The 13,616-nt window shown below is 35.7% G+C and overlaps 2 protein-coding genes across 2 annotated transcripts; one reads left to right on the forward strand and one right to left on the reverse strand.

The window, feature by feature from the left end:
• Positions 1–2,483: 2,483 nt before the first annotated feature.
• Positions 2,484–7,951, forward strand: LOC120633671 (V-type proton ATPase subunit E). The gene is made up of 5 exons (XM_039903979.1): positions 2,484–2,644; positions 2,819–2,994; positions 4,794–4,962; positions 6,154–6,348; positions 6,508–7,951. The coding sequence occupies exons 1-5, from the start codon at positions 2,612–2,614 to the stop codon at positions 6,613–6,615; spliced, it is 681 nt and encodes a 226-aa protein (XP_039759913.1). The 5' UTR covers positions 2,484–2,611; the 3' UTR covers positions 6,616–7,951.
• Positions 7,952–10,212: 2,261 nt separating this feature from the next.
• LOC120633919 (pseudouridine-5'-phosphatase-like) lies at positions 10,213–13,616 on the reverse strand. The gene is made up of 4 exons (XM_039904325.1): positions 13,030–13,616; positions 12,594–12,812; positions 11,412–11,647; positions 10,213–10,449 (listed from the first exon to the last, which is right to left on the reverse strand). The coding sequence occupies exons 1-4, from the start codon at positions 13,085–13,087 to the stop codon at positions 10,270–10,272; spliced, it is 693 nt and encodes a 230-aa protein (XP_039760259.1). The 5' UTR covers positions 13,088–13,616; the 3' UTR covers positions 10,213–10,269.

Genomic DNA, 13,616 nt, shown 5'->3' on the forward strand with positions numbered 1-13,616 from the left:
ATTTGAAACATTTATTTCATAATTTTTACAAATTCTGCTCAAATTGTTCACCCCTGTTTCGAATGCAGGCCCGACATCTTTGACGTATTGTTACAGTTGTAGTCCGAAGCCGTATTTCGTTCTTAATTGTACCGAAGGCCGCTTCTATGCGTTGTATTAGTACCTCCCTCGTTGGGACTTCTGTGGCGTATACTAGCTCTTTGGCACGTCCCCAGACATAAAAATCTAACGGAGTTAAGTCTGGGGAACGTGGAGGCCATGCAATAGGCCCATCGCGCCCAATCCACGAATTGGGGAACACATTATCGAGGTATTCCCTCACAGTTAAACGCCAATGCGCGGGACAGCCGTCATTTTGAAATACTATGGGCACATCTTCATTAAACACGGGCACCTCGGCCAATAATTCCGGCAGATCATTTTGCAGGAACTCTAAATAATTATCGCCATTTAAGTTATCAGGCAGGTAGTGCGGTCCAATTACCTGATTCCCAATCACTCCTGCCCAAACGTTCACACTAAACCGTCTTTGAAAAGATTGCTGTCTTTTGGCATGTGGGTTTTGCCGTTTCGGTGCCCAATGGTGTAAATTGTGCAAGTTAAGAATCCCTTCTCTGGTAAATTTGGATTCGTCAGTCCACAGTATTCTTTTTAAAAAATCAGGATTATCCACATCTGTGTGTAACAAAAACCGACAAAAGTGCATTCGTCTGTCAAAGTCGCCACCCTCAAGACCTGCAACAACCAAAAATCTTTTTAATTCCCCTTGAGCAGTAATTAATTGCACTAGAAGATTATGGATACCTGCTAAACAAAGGCAACGTCAAACAAAGGTTTTAAATTACGTACCTTGAACCGGAGTCTCGTGGAATGGATATTTTTCGTTTTGTCGAAGGACTTTCCACACTTTCCATATTGAAATATCAAGTTGTGCCGCCACATATCTAATGCTTCTTGTGTCGTCTTCCTCAAAAAGTGCCAGTATTCTCTCGTCCACTTCAACATTATGTCGCACAACATGTCCCCTTGGTTCATGAAAATTGACACTCCCAGTCTCGCGTAAACGTCGGTATGTGTCTTGGAAGACTCTGCGGCCAGGTAATCGTCGACCAGGAAAGCGTTCCTGGTAAAGTCGTTGCGCTGCACGAGCGACACCACGGGCTGCACCATAAACCATTATGATGTCCGCATATTCCTCGTTAGAGTATGTCGTCATTGCAACAACAAAAAAGTCAACAAAGTTTAACAATAACACCAAAAGTAAATAAAACGTAACAAAAAACAACAAAACTTAACGAAAACTAAATAAAAGAATCGTGGAGTACAGTAAGCTAGCACACACGTTAGGCAGCAGAGGCAGTGATGTCTCGACTAAAAAATAAGATGGCCGCCGTGTCGACGCGACGCGGGGCCCGTTCGCGATTGGTTCAAACAGGTTTGCACTATGCAAGAAAGGAATAGAAGATAGATTTCGCTTCACTAGAGTGAAAAAACTATTTTTGCCTGTTTAAACGAACAACGGGCGTATAACTTTATGAAAGAGACAGAAAATGTCATCTGCCTTGTGAATTGTGAGTGTTATTTACGCAAACCCTTGTTTTTCTTTCACCTGTTGAATATTAGAAAATTGCGACCAAGTTTAGAAAATTTGAAAATTAGTGATGTTACTAATTACTTTTCATGGCATATTGCACACCATTAGAAAGGGGACAGTCCAGAGATGTTTTAAAAAAATTGGAAGAACATGATCACTTTTAGTTTTTTTTTTATTAAAACCGAAAGTTGACGTTCAAGCTTATTTTTTTACGTAAAAAAAACTTTGCGGGGCTGTAAAACAAAAACTAGATGTTGCTGGCGTGTAATTCTAGTTTCAAAAGAAGCGTAAAACGTTACAAATTAAAGATTAAAAAGAAAATTAATTAATACTTAACAACTTTATTTTTTATTAAAATTTAAATGTAGAATTTTTACAATTTTTAAAAAAACAATTTAAAATCAGTATAAAAAAAACCGTTTGAGCAAGATTTTTTTACGAGGGCTGAAGAGATAGCCAAAGACCCCTCCAATCATCAGATTCGATTTGGCACACGATGCACCAAACATCCTGTATAAGAATTAAGGAAGATAAATCGAAATTATTGTTCTTATTGTCGTGTCCTGGAAATGTATGCAATATTACTTGGCTTCTATGTAAAAAAACTCATTAAAATAATTAAAATATTTTTAATTATTTTAGTAAATTTTGTATTTGTCAACTGAAAAGTAAAACTTTTTTTTTTTAAACATGATATTGATTATCTTTTTATGTCTCGGTTTTGCAATTGACAAAGAGATTATTGAATTTTATCTTCCACGGATTAACTTAAAATTCTAAAGTAATTTTTAAACTAAATACATTTTTGTAACATAAATTGTATAAATTATACATCTTTTATCTATGATCGTATTGGTATCTCGTCTTTTCTTATTGGCAACACCTAAGATCATATGATTGTTCAATGAAGAAGCACGTCTGATAGGCGTCGACATACTTTTTCTAGCCAGTATTTTAATTTCTGGCTCAATATCGGCCGTTTTTACGTGTTAGTGGTGTAAAAAATAATCATCAGCCATGGCGCTCAGCGACGCAGATGTTCAAAAACAGGTATATAGTTCGAAATTACTGATTGCAAACCATTAATTTTATCATGTCGGAGTTTTGTCAGAATGATTGATCCAGGGATTTGATGCTCTGCGTTGAAGCTCCAACTGCGAAAATACTTCAAAATGAGTTTAATTAAACGTTTTATTACTATGAAATCGTTTTATTCTTTATTAGATCAAGCATATGATGGCCTTCATCGAACAAGAGGCCAATGAAAAGGCTGAAGAAATCGATGCAAAGGCTGAGGAGGAGTTCAACATTGAGAAAGGCCGTCTGGTGCAACAACAGCGGCTAAAGATCATGGAGTACTATGAAAAAAAGGAAAAACAAGTTGAACTTCAGAAAAAGATGTATGTGCAGCATCATTTTAATCTTATGAAAACAGCATAAAAATTAAATATTTTATGTCAAATTATTGAGAATTTTAGATCAAATCTAGGCAATTAGCAAGCCCTGTTGGGTAAACTGTACATACTTTTGTCTTTAGGCTTAGCCAATGTGGCTAGTTATCACCCTTCCAAAAAAGATATGCTGCCATGTGTTTAAGCATTCCGATTAGTGGTATAAGTATATTCCAATTATACTTATACCACTGTATAGGTATAACAAAACTGCTGTCCCTCACAGCAGTCCCGAACAGGCTAGCCTGCGATCATCTGAGACTGCATCAACTCTTAGTATAGTGGAATTTAAAAAAACTTCCATTTTGTGTATTGGTTGCATAGATGGTCAAACATCTACGGATCCTAGAAGAGTACATTTTTAAGCTATCAGTCCCAATTATAGCTAGCCTGTGACAATAATCAATAAAACCATGCCTAGGAGCTGCTTGAAGCCTACTTTCCTATTATATAAGAGGTTCGCGAACAAGCAGTAAGATATTAAAAGCCTGTGGAGTTTAGTATTTTATTTATCTTGGGCGCGTCTGATTAGCAAATGTTGGCAGTCAGCATCATAAACACTTTGCTATTCTTAGCACAGTGAAGAAATTCAGCTGCACTTGCAATTCTGGTCTACTCTCAGGTGTGGCATAGCCAGAACCTAAAAATTCGGAATTTGAAAATATTTCAGAAGAATTGCAAGAATGTACACATGTTTCTTATCTTGATAGATAAGACAGAAGTCAGTCATTTTGTACTCACTATTTGTAGAAATTCCTACCATATATAAGCTAGAGCTCATAGACAAATAATTCCCAAGGACCTGGAATTGGGGTCTATGTGGGCACCAAATGTTTTGAATTCCAAGGGAGAAGCTCCAAGCAGCTCATGAGATTAGGTTTTGGGGGCCCCCATTTAAACTTCTACCCCCTGATTGTACTGCGCTCCCTGCCTCTGCAAATTCAATTCAAACCTGTTAGTGCTGCTTTGCCTACTTGTTTTTATACAGAACTTATGCTGTTCTCACCAGACCTAGGTCTTTAAGTAGGTTATAGAGAGTTATAGCATTTAAATCCATCACTCATTTGTTTCTATGAGTTGATCCAACTTAAGAATCTTTGTCATTTTTATTTCATCATTTTATCTTATTGGATTTGGTTCAACCATCTGTGTGCATGTGGGATGCATTGTTTCTAACTCACTAAGCTCAGTCAGTGTTTTTAGGTTATTTTTTTCTTTCAAAAGCTGGAAAAATAAACCCTTAGGATAATGTTTGTCTACAGTTGTACAATTAATTACTATTAAATCAAATATTTCATTTTGGAACAAAACTAAGGTAACTCATTGGTGGCGGAGTCTGACTTTCATTTAGCCACTTTATTTTCAAAAATAAATGTGGGAAAAATTGTTGGTTGTTGGTTTTAAACCACTTTTGTTACTGGGTCTATTGCAACTAGTTTGGAAATTATACACCATAATTATTTTAACACCAAATAATAAACTAACTATTTTATGTCAAAGCCTTTAAATGGATGTACAGTTTATTAGTGTACAATAATTTAGTAAAAACTCTTACTTTTTGATTTCAATGTTTTTGGTCTGACATAACTTCTCTTTCTTTCATTGAATTTGCCATTGAAATTATATAATATCACTTTTATGTTAATTTTAATAAACATATAGTCTTACCTGGTATAATGGAGTCGTGAGTTTCAATAGGTTTAAAAAGACTTAATGCAGTCATATTATAGTGAAGATTTTAATGTTAGCCAATCGTCGAACATGCTGAATCAAGCTCGTCTGAAGGTGCTCAAAGTACGTGAAGATCATGTACGCAATGTACTGGACGAGGCACGCAAGCGCCTGGCTGAAGTCCCCAAGGACACCAAGCTGTACTCTGAACTTCTTGTAACACTTATGGTTCAGGCTCTCTTCCAGGTAACCTTGTTTTTTTTTATAATTTCGTCTGTTAAAAGATGTTGTCTGTTAAATACCGGACCTGATACAATAAGAATACTTCTTTTTAAAATATCTGTCCTGCATTGTATGATGGGGAGAAGACAGGCTTTTACCGTACTGTGTAAATAAATAAATATACTATGACTACACACATCGTCATCTAGCCCCATAGTACGCGTAGTTAAGGTCAAATATTTCTTTATTCAAATAGGCACATAAATGGCACTTTTGATGAGTTGATTATATACAAAATGTGTACATAGCAGTGAGTAGTGATGGCGATAACTACAGTCGTAAACTTAAAACTAAAGCTACGAGGGTTCCAAACGCGCCCTGGTCTAAGAAGCCGGGTGTTCTTTTTGTTATCACCATCTCACATTGTCATTAGAAAATATTAAAGAAGCAACCTGGTTAGAGCAATTGTTCAATAGGACTTTTCTATAAGCTTTCGCTTAATACAAACTATGAACTTTTTTAGTTACATCCCCAAGATTCTTCTTTGTCGTTACACTCTTGGCAGAGTGGTCGTGGTCATCATGAAGCGTCTTTGAGGGCAGATTTATGAATAATATACAGATAAACACCCAGACACTGAAAAACATTCATGTTCATGACACAAACATTTTCCAGTTGTGGAAATCGAACCCACGGCCTTTGACTCAGAAGGCAGGGTTGCTGCCCACTGCGCCAGCCGTCAAGCTTGAATAGCTTGTCCTAGGTAAATCCTAGTATTGGCATTGCAATGCAATGTTTTTCCTGTTTCACTTATCTGTAGTTAGTTCCAAGACTATCAATAAGCGGATGTTTTGCAGAAGACTTGGCAAGGAATTTGGATGGATATGAAGATGTGTTTGCACCTTCACCAGTACTTGCAAAGTAAACACACAACTTTGAGAACATTATATAGTACTCTCAGGCATGCAGGTTTCCTCACGATGTTTACCTTCACCGTTGAAGCAAGTGACATTTTCATTACTGAAACTGCACACGTAGAAAAGTTAGTGGTGCGTGCTGGGATTCCAGCTCGTACCCAATACGCTATCACCTCTTCCAACTTATATACTATAATATATGATTAATAAACAGCCAGGATAGCATGCTCCCATCACAAGACTTCATCACCCGAGGTGAGATCACATAAAGCAACTTTTGAAAATTTTGTTTTTTCAGCTCATGGAGCCAGCAGTGACAATCCGTGTGCGACAGGCTGACAAGTCCCTTGTGGAATCTCTCCTTGGAAAAGCTTCCCAAGATTACAAGGCCAAGATCAAGAAGGATGTGCAACTGAAGATTGATGCCGAGAACGTCCTCCCACCTGACACCTGCGGTGGTATTGAACTTATCGCCGCCAGAGGGCGCATCAAGGTAACCTTTTTTTTAACTGACTTCTTAAAGAGGTTTTTTTAATTATCATGTTATTTTTATTCATAAAATCCACCAATTTGAACAGTTTTTTTATTAAAACGAAACAGTGCGTTTGCTTGGGGAAAAAGTATTTGTACAATAAACACTCCTTCATTCTAGATTTCCAACACCCTCGAGTCTCGCTTGGAGCTAATTGCTGCCCAGCTGTTGCCAGAAATCCGTACAGCCCTGTTCGGACGCAACCCTAACCGTAAATTCACCGACTAATCTAAACGGTGAATACACACACTTGTTATTAATAACAACTTATTTAAAAAAAAAAACTTAGTATCTATAATAATGTTATAATAAGTGTTTTTCCTTTGCCTATTTAATAATTATAAAATAATATTATAATGCGTACAATTTTATCTCTGTGTAGAATGTATCGTAAAGGAAACATTAAAGTCGTCAGAAAGTTTTGTGTCGTCATGTGATTATCCTGATGCCTGGTTTCTTTCAATGGATTGAATTTATTAAATACAAAAATCTTTATTAAAGAAGAACCAGCTGTACTGGTAAAGAATACCCGCGGGTTTATGCTGTAAAATTGTTTGATATTAAAATTGATTTTTTGCTTAGGTTTTATATCAGATCACATGTTAACATCGAGATGTACACTTCAACTGTAAAGTATAACCCCTCTGATTTGACATCCAATAATACATGTTTGTAAAAACAAATATCTGATCTGCAGACTAAGGAAAAGGGGATACCAATATCTTCATATATACAAAACATCATATTGATATGTCATTAAATATATAAAAACGAGGTACAATGAATTTAGTTTCACAAAGCCCATCTTTTTTTATTCAGTCTGTGGTCGTATCAATAACACATCTATTTGCAGGGAACACAGCACATGGCCTAATATTAATGTCTACTTTTAACTGTACATTAGTTTCGCCTTTAATGTATGTCTGTATACGTATTTAAAAAATATTTAATTATTACAATTCATTCGTAATAATATAGCCCAATATATCTATGTAATAGGGGGTAGTGTATAGGATTTTGAAAACAAGTGTATTCAATTAAGATATAACCGTTAACTGTATGCTGATAAATAACCGAATATTGCGTACAAATAGAATGAAAAAAAAAAATACAGTTAATATCACACCTTTATCCATACAGTATTATTAAAGCACAAGATATACATCTCTTTGTATTACAAAGATATGTGTTTCATGTATGCAATTATATTATTCATGTAATTTTCATGTTCGAATTAAATGTTCAGATTAATGTTTTTAAGCTTCCTACATGTTTATTATAAACTTTAAAGGATTTATTGATCGCTGCAAGATTTTAGAATGACAGCAGCATCCTACGCTATGCTCACTTAAATCGAGGCAAAGATTTGGCTGGTCGCAGTGTAGTGTCACACTATAAACTTGCAGTCGCACAATATTCCTTTTGAGTTTGTTCCTGGCAATTATGTTAGTCTTGCTTTTGAATAAATATTGAGCACTGTAGCTCTGAAAAAAATTATAAATATTTATGATTCCAATTATTGCACTGTTAAATTTCTTATGTAAATATATAGATGTGTTAAAAACCGATTTTTCATTTAAAACCTTCGTCAATTTTTCGATTTAGCAGAGGTTGACCTCTTTTGACGGTATTAAGTACTTGATGGTTAGCAAAAAGCTGGTAGCTGTACGAGTGATGGGTTTAGGTTATAGGAATATTTACCTGCTCTGTGCGTTAGAGAGCATGTTAAGCCCGGTCATTTTCAGGGAAAGAACTGGATAATAACAGTTACATAAGAGTATGGAGTAAATCCGCATTATGTAGTAGTTATGATGAATTAACCCCAATTATTAATGTTATGTATTTTGATTTTACGGTTATATATTAACCTTGGTTTTCTATCTATGTCTGTCCGCCGGCAGTATCTCAAGCATAGTTATAGACCAAATTCGGTCACCCACCCACACCAAATCCCGTACAACCTGCGCATTCGTGGTGCACATACGCTTTGAAAACCCCTCGCCTATGAGATAGTCTGATAATGTTGATTTATCGAGTAACAGACAACCATGGAAATCCTAAAAACAAGATACTAAATGCCTGTTTTCACTAACAACACGATGTTGCACGAACAATGCAACATATCCCTACTGCACTGTGTTGTCCAAGTCGAGGGTAGGTAACTTAAATTGTAAAGGGTTCATTCAATGAGCCTTGCAGGCCAACGAACGGGTAAGGTTGGTGTTGAGGAGTCCGGGGTCGCCCGCGACGCAACGTTAAGTTCCCAAGTCTCACCCAATAACACTGTGACTCTGATTTTTTTCCCCATCGATTCACCCTTTTCCTTGGAAAAGACTCATCGAGGGGTAAAAAAACTTGAAAGTTGTAATTCCGTATCTTTTACACTTTTTGTAAAAGACAATACGCGTTACCTGCTGATGGAAAAAACGATTTAGTGCCCCTAATCTTAATAAGATAAATAATCTATACCTACAGGTTTAACGTGATCTTATTTTAATACTTAGGTACATTCTAAACTAAGCATATATATGTATATTAAAAATAAAGCAAAAGAGTTTGTTTTTGGTTTGAACGAGCTAATCTCCGGGACTACTAGTTTAATTGAAATTTTTTTTGCATCCGTTTCCCAATTCTTCAAGATTTCAATTCTTGAGGAAGGCTATATCTGAGCCATTTATGATAACTCCACGATCAATAGGATGTTACAGCGCAAGCGGTCGTGGTACCTATAGTATTATTAATAAGGTAGAATCTCACTTAACGCTGGCAATCGTTATCGTTTTCTCCAGTCGGTGCCTTTCGATAGACCGTAAATCATGTGATAAGGACTAAAATAGCTTTATACCATCCTATAACGTGTCATACCTACCTGCTTTTGGCGACCGCGGTGATGGAGCAAGAGGATGTGTGTGATGCGTCTCTAAGCCGCCCTTAGAGACGCATCACACACATCCTCTTGCTCAATCACAGCCAGGGTCAATTATGGTTGTGGCTCAATTAACAGCATCTCTGCTACCTCCGATCGTACTGGGAAACCGGTCCATCGGACATAGGTTGACAGCCGATTGGCGCAGCGGGCAGAAACCCTGCTTTCTGTGTCCAAGGCTAGAAAATGTTTGTTTGATGAATGTTTTTCAGTGGCTGGGTGTTTATATGTAAATTATAAGAATGTATGTATATTATTCACACAAATATTCATCAGTCTTAATTTGGGGCTAGATGGCGAGTGTGTATTGTCGTAGTATATTTATTTATTTATAGGTGGTATTGGACAAGAGAGGCGGTTTGCACCTGCGTAACTGCTTACCCATTTTAAACAACTCGCGAGAAGGACCTTGGATATACAAAACCAATCATCATCATATCAACCCATTATCGGCCCACTGCAGGGCACGGGTATCCTCACTCAATGTGAAGGGGTTAAGGCCGTCCACCACACTGGCCCAGTGCGTATTAGTGAATTCCACCTACCTTCGAGAACATAATGGAGAACTCTCAAGCGTGCAGGTTTCCTCACGATGTTTTCCTTCACCGCAAGTGATATTTTAACTGCTTAAAACGTACATAACTCAAAAAATTTAGAGGTGCGTGCTGGGATTCGAACTCGGAACCCCGAAAGTTATGTCGAAGTCTTACCGACTAGGCTCTTACCGCTATACCAAACAGTACCTTTTAATAATATAATCTTTTGTTTCAGTATTGTAATTGTTATTTTCTAAATAAATTGCTTTAAGAGATGGTTGAAAGTCTGTCAATAATATAACTGACAGCTAACCTAACCTAACATTTCTATGTTACTTTACAGGTGCATAAGAAAAATAAAAACAATTTTGTACATCTTTAATCACAATTGAAATGGTATTTCACTTAACAGGATCATATTCAATCTTCAAACGGAGGTAAACCAAAGAGTTTTGGTTCAAAATCTGTTAAGCTCTTTAAGACAACTGTTGCTTCTTCAGTTAAACTTTTGTCGACTCTTGGATCGGGTACCATGACAACTTGCATGCCCGCCGCTCTCGCAGCCTTTACACCATTCACAGCATCTTCAAAAACTAAGCACTGAAATAAAACACGATGTTAATTAAATAAATTGTTGATATTCTGTCGATTTGAGATACAAAAACTTTCGGGAAATATGAAGGAGCGGGAATGGTAGGTCCCGGGTTCGATTCCCTGCAAGCAATTGAGTAATTTCTAATCTGGTGGGAAGTCTAGTTACCACGTTACCGACAAGGACGCTTCACCAAGCGAGTTATCGTTCCGGTACGATGCCATGAATGGTTTAGGTGTATGGGTTTGATACATATATACCTACTCCCCTAGCTAACTAACTAACTTGTAGTGGAATTAAAAAAAAAATGCAATTTCAGTTCATCTGTCAAGAAGAAAACATAACACACATAGGAAAGAGGAAAATTCTAACTCTTCAGTGTTTACTTTAATAAAATAAACGTTAAACAGGTGGCCACATTTTTAAAAATAAATGTTCTTATTTCATAAAGGGAAATAGAGATTATCAAAATATAAATTATTACTCTTTACTTAACTTGTCTTTTGCGGCACATAAAACATGTTCATCATTATTAAACAAATTGTAAGACTAAACAATCTAAATCTACATTTCATACAGTTTTAGTATGTATGTATAAAATAAGAGTATTTCAGCATACACTATAACAATTAGTATTTCCTATTATAAAGTACACCTACATGAAGAGAGAACAATGGTGTAGTAGGTACAGTTTTCTACCCTTTACCTATACCACTTCAAGGAAATATTCAGAAGTGTGATTGTGTAGGGTTCTTTGTATTTAGAGTGGATAATAATTATAATTGGTCATGGATTGATAAAGGCGATTTAAACTTTCCATTTTGTGAAAACCTAAAAGTGAATCTTTTATTACTATCATATATGTCAAAAATATAACATTGTATGTCTGCATATAACTTTTACATAATCACACTTCTGAATTTGGACACTGTTCTAATAAGGTTGGAAAAGTAAGCACTATATACAATACCTGTTCAGGTTTTGGATTATCTGGGAATTTTTCAGCAGCAACCAAAAATATATCTGGATGCGGCTTTCCTCTTTTTACATTGGGATCCGAAGAACCAAATGTTTTATAGGGGAATAAAGCAAATAATTCTTGATGGTGTTTATCTACTTTCAAATGGTAACTCTCCTCACTCGAACTTGTGGCTAGCCCTATTGGTATTTCTTTTCTATGTAAATGCTCTATAAGTCTTCTTGCACCTAAAAATTGCAAATAATAGATATTCAATAGTCTTTATCAATAACAATAAAACTTAGAACTAAACTAATTACTGTTAAGGGGCATGCCAGCAAAGAATGGTGCTAAGATTGCTGGCTGCATTTCTGCACTGAACAGCCAGATTGATACTTTGCGCAAAAAATTGCCAGCCCTTCACCAGATGAGGCAATCCACCACTCAGTGTATTGTAAATGTATTGCAAGATTTTTTTTTACTTAAACTCATGGGACTAGATAAAAGGAACAAATATGTAACTCTCTATTAGAGAGGCATACACTATTAGACCTTTTGCCATTCTCAGCCATCAATTCAATAAGTAACATTTAATTGATATTATTTGGTTTGATGACTTTTTCTTATTATTGTCTATACACTCTTAATCTATTTGTCACTCATCATATCCTCTGCAATTCAGTTACCTAGGATGGAATTATTTGTTAGTCTTGAGCCTGATACTTTTACAGCTTACTCAAAAGTGACTTATAAGAATATCTATACTCATTAATTGTTCATGTTACTTGGTGTATAATAAAGAACACTTTCTTTTAAATAAAAGTTCAGGAAAACTAACCAGTAGAAAGCTGGGTAAAATCCTCTTCTCTAAAGCTGATACCCACCACTCCAGTTTATTCTATGTATTAGGTAGATCTCACTACTTACTTACTATAAAATTGATAAATTTCTTAATGACAAGGTTGCTTGCGAGCATCTGCCTTGCAAGATAGGAAAATAAATGTTAAAATGTAAACAGTTGTTGGAAAAGAGCAATTGCTGAGTTTCTTGCCGGCTTCTTCTTGGTAGAGCCGCATTCCAAACTGGTGGTAGAGTCACTACTAACAGACAGACTTGCGTTTCCAAAGTGCTTATATTGGGCCTACTTGAAATAAATGAATTTTGAATTTTCTTTAATTTTCAGGATAAACTTACCTGGCATTAATGCAGCATCAGGAAACAAAGCTTCAAACTGCTCTTTAGTCTCCGTTATAAATTCATCTGGTGTGATTGGTAGTTCTAGAGCCCTTACAATGAAATTCGCCGTTTCATGTCCCTGACTGCCCATGAGCTTCTGTTTCAAATCAAACGTGTAGTCTTTGCCATATCGTGAAACAATATTTTGGAAGGCCACAGTGTATAAATCTTCTGTATCTGAAATATAATGCAAAAATAAAATAGCATCCTTGTACTGTTGGACTACTCTTGTATCTCCTAGCACTTTGTTAACCTCTGTCTCTGTGATGATTTATTATCTATTTTAATAATATATTGCATGGTAAACTCCACAATGGCTGAACTGAAATATTATTTCGTTTAGGAAAAATATAGGTACTTTGGGTTAATTATAAAATAAAAACTTATTACTTACTTAATATGAGGCCATCCATATCAAATAGAACATGTGTAACTTTTTTGTAGTTAGACATTCTTGTATTTATTTTCAATAAACCGTAAATATGTAGGTTTATCTAAGGTGCTTTGCTAGTTTTAAGAATTTGTATAAATAAGTAAGTACTGAACTTTCTCAACTAAAAATATCTAAAGTTACATTAAATAAAGTAGTGATCCAATTATTTATGTAGTTTATAAGTAACAGCACAGTATTATTTAAAGTTTTGAAGCGCCTTGCGTCGCCAATTAATATACTTATCAAGTAATAGAACTTAGTAATACATATCACTTATCAGTAAGTAGGTAGGTAATTGGTATCTACTATGAATTAACTAACCATACTGTAAAAAAATAATGCTTTAGTTAGTTTAGTTCATGACTTTAACGAAATTCAGTGATTTATGATAGGCACTGTCTGACGTAAAAAGTAAATTTCTGATTTCAGAAATTCATATTACGTCAGTAGCCTTAGCTTGCCTTTATTCGAGTAATTGGTTTTCGTGGATGGAAACACTTGAACATCGGCGGCAACTATTTTCATTGAATGAATGATCAAATTTGCCT

Source organism: Pararge aegeria, chromosome 22 (genome assembly GCF_905163445.1).
Source record: "Pararge aegeria chromosome 22, ilParAegt1.1, whole genome shotgun sequence".
Lineage (NCBI taxonomy): Eukaryota > Metazoa > Arthropoda > Insecta > Lepidoptera > Nymphalidae > Pararge > Pararge aegeria.

What these genes read in the sequence shown, in the direction of transcription:
- LOC120633671 (XM_039903979.1), top strand. Translation starts at nt 2,612, where the DNA reads ATGGCGCTCAGCGACGCAGATGTTCAAAAACAG. An exon ending in ACGCAGATGTTCAAAAACAG is followed by an intron (nt 2,645 to 2,818) that starts GTATATAGTTCG and finishes ATTCTTTATTAG; the next exon opens with ATCAAGCATATGATGGCCTT. An exon ending in CCGCCAGAGGGCGCATCAAG is followed by an intron (nt 6,349 to 6,507) that starts GTAACCTTTTTT and finishes CCTTCATTCTAG; the next exon opens with ATTTCCAACACCCTCGAGTC.
- LOC120633919 (XM_039904325.1), bottom strand. Translation starts at nt 13,087, where the DNA reads ATGTCTAACTACAAAAAAGTTACACATGTTCTATTTGATATGGATGGC. An exon ending in TGATGCTGCATTAATGCCAG is followed by an intron (nt 11,648 to 12,593) that starts GTAAGTTTATCC and finishes TGCAATTTTTAG; the next exon opens with GTGCAAGAAGACTTATAGAG. An exon ending in ATAATCCAAAACCTGAACAG is followed by an intron (nt 10,450 to 11,411) that starts GTATTGTATATA and finishes GTTTTATTTCAG; the next exon opens with TGCTTAGTTTTTGAAGATGC.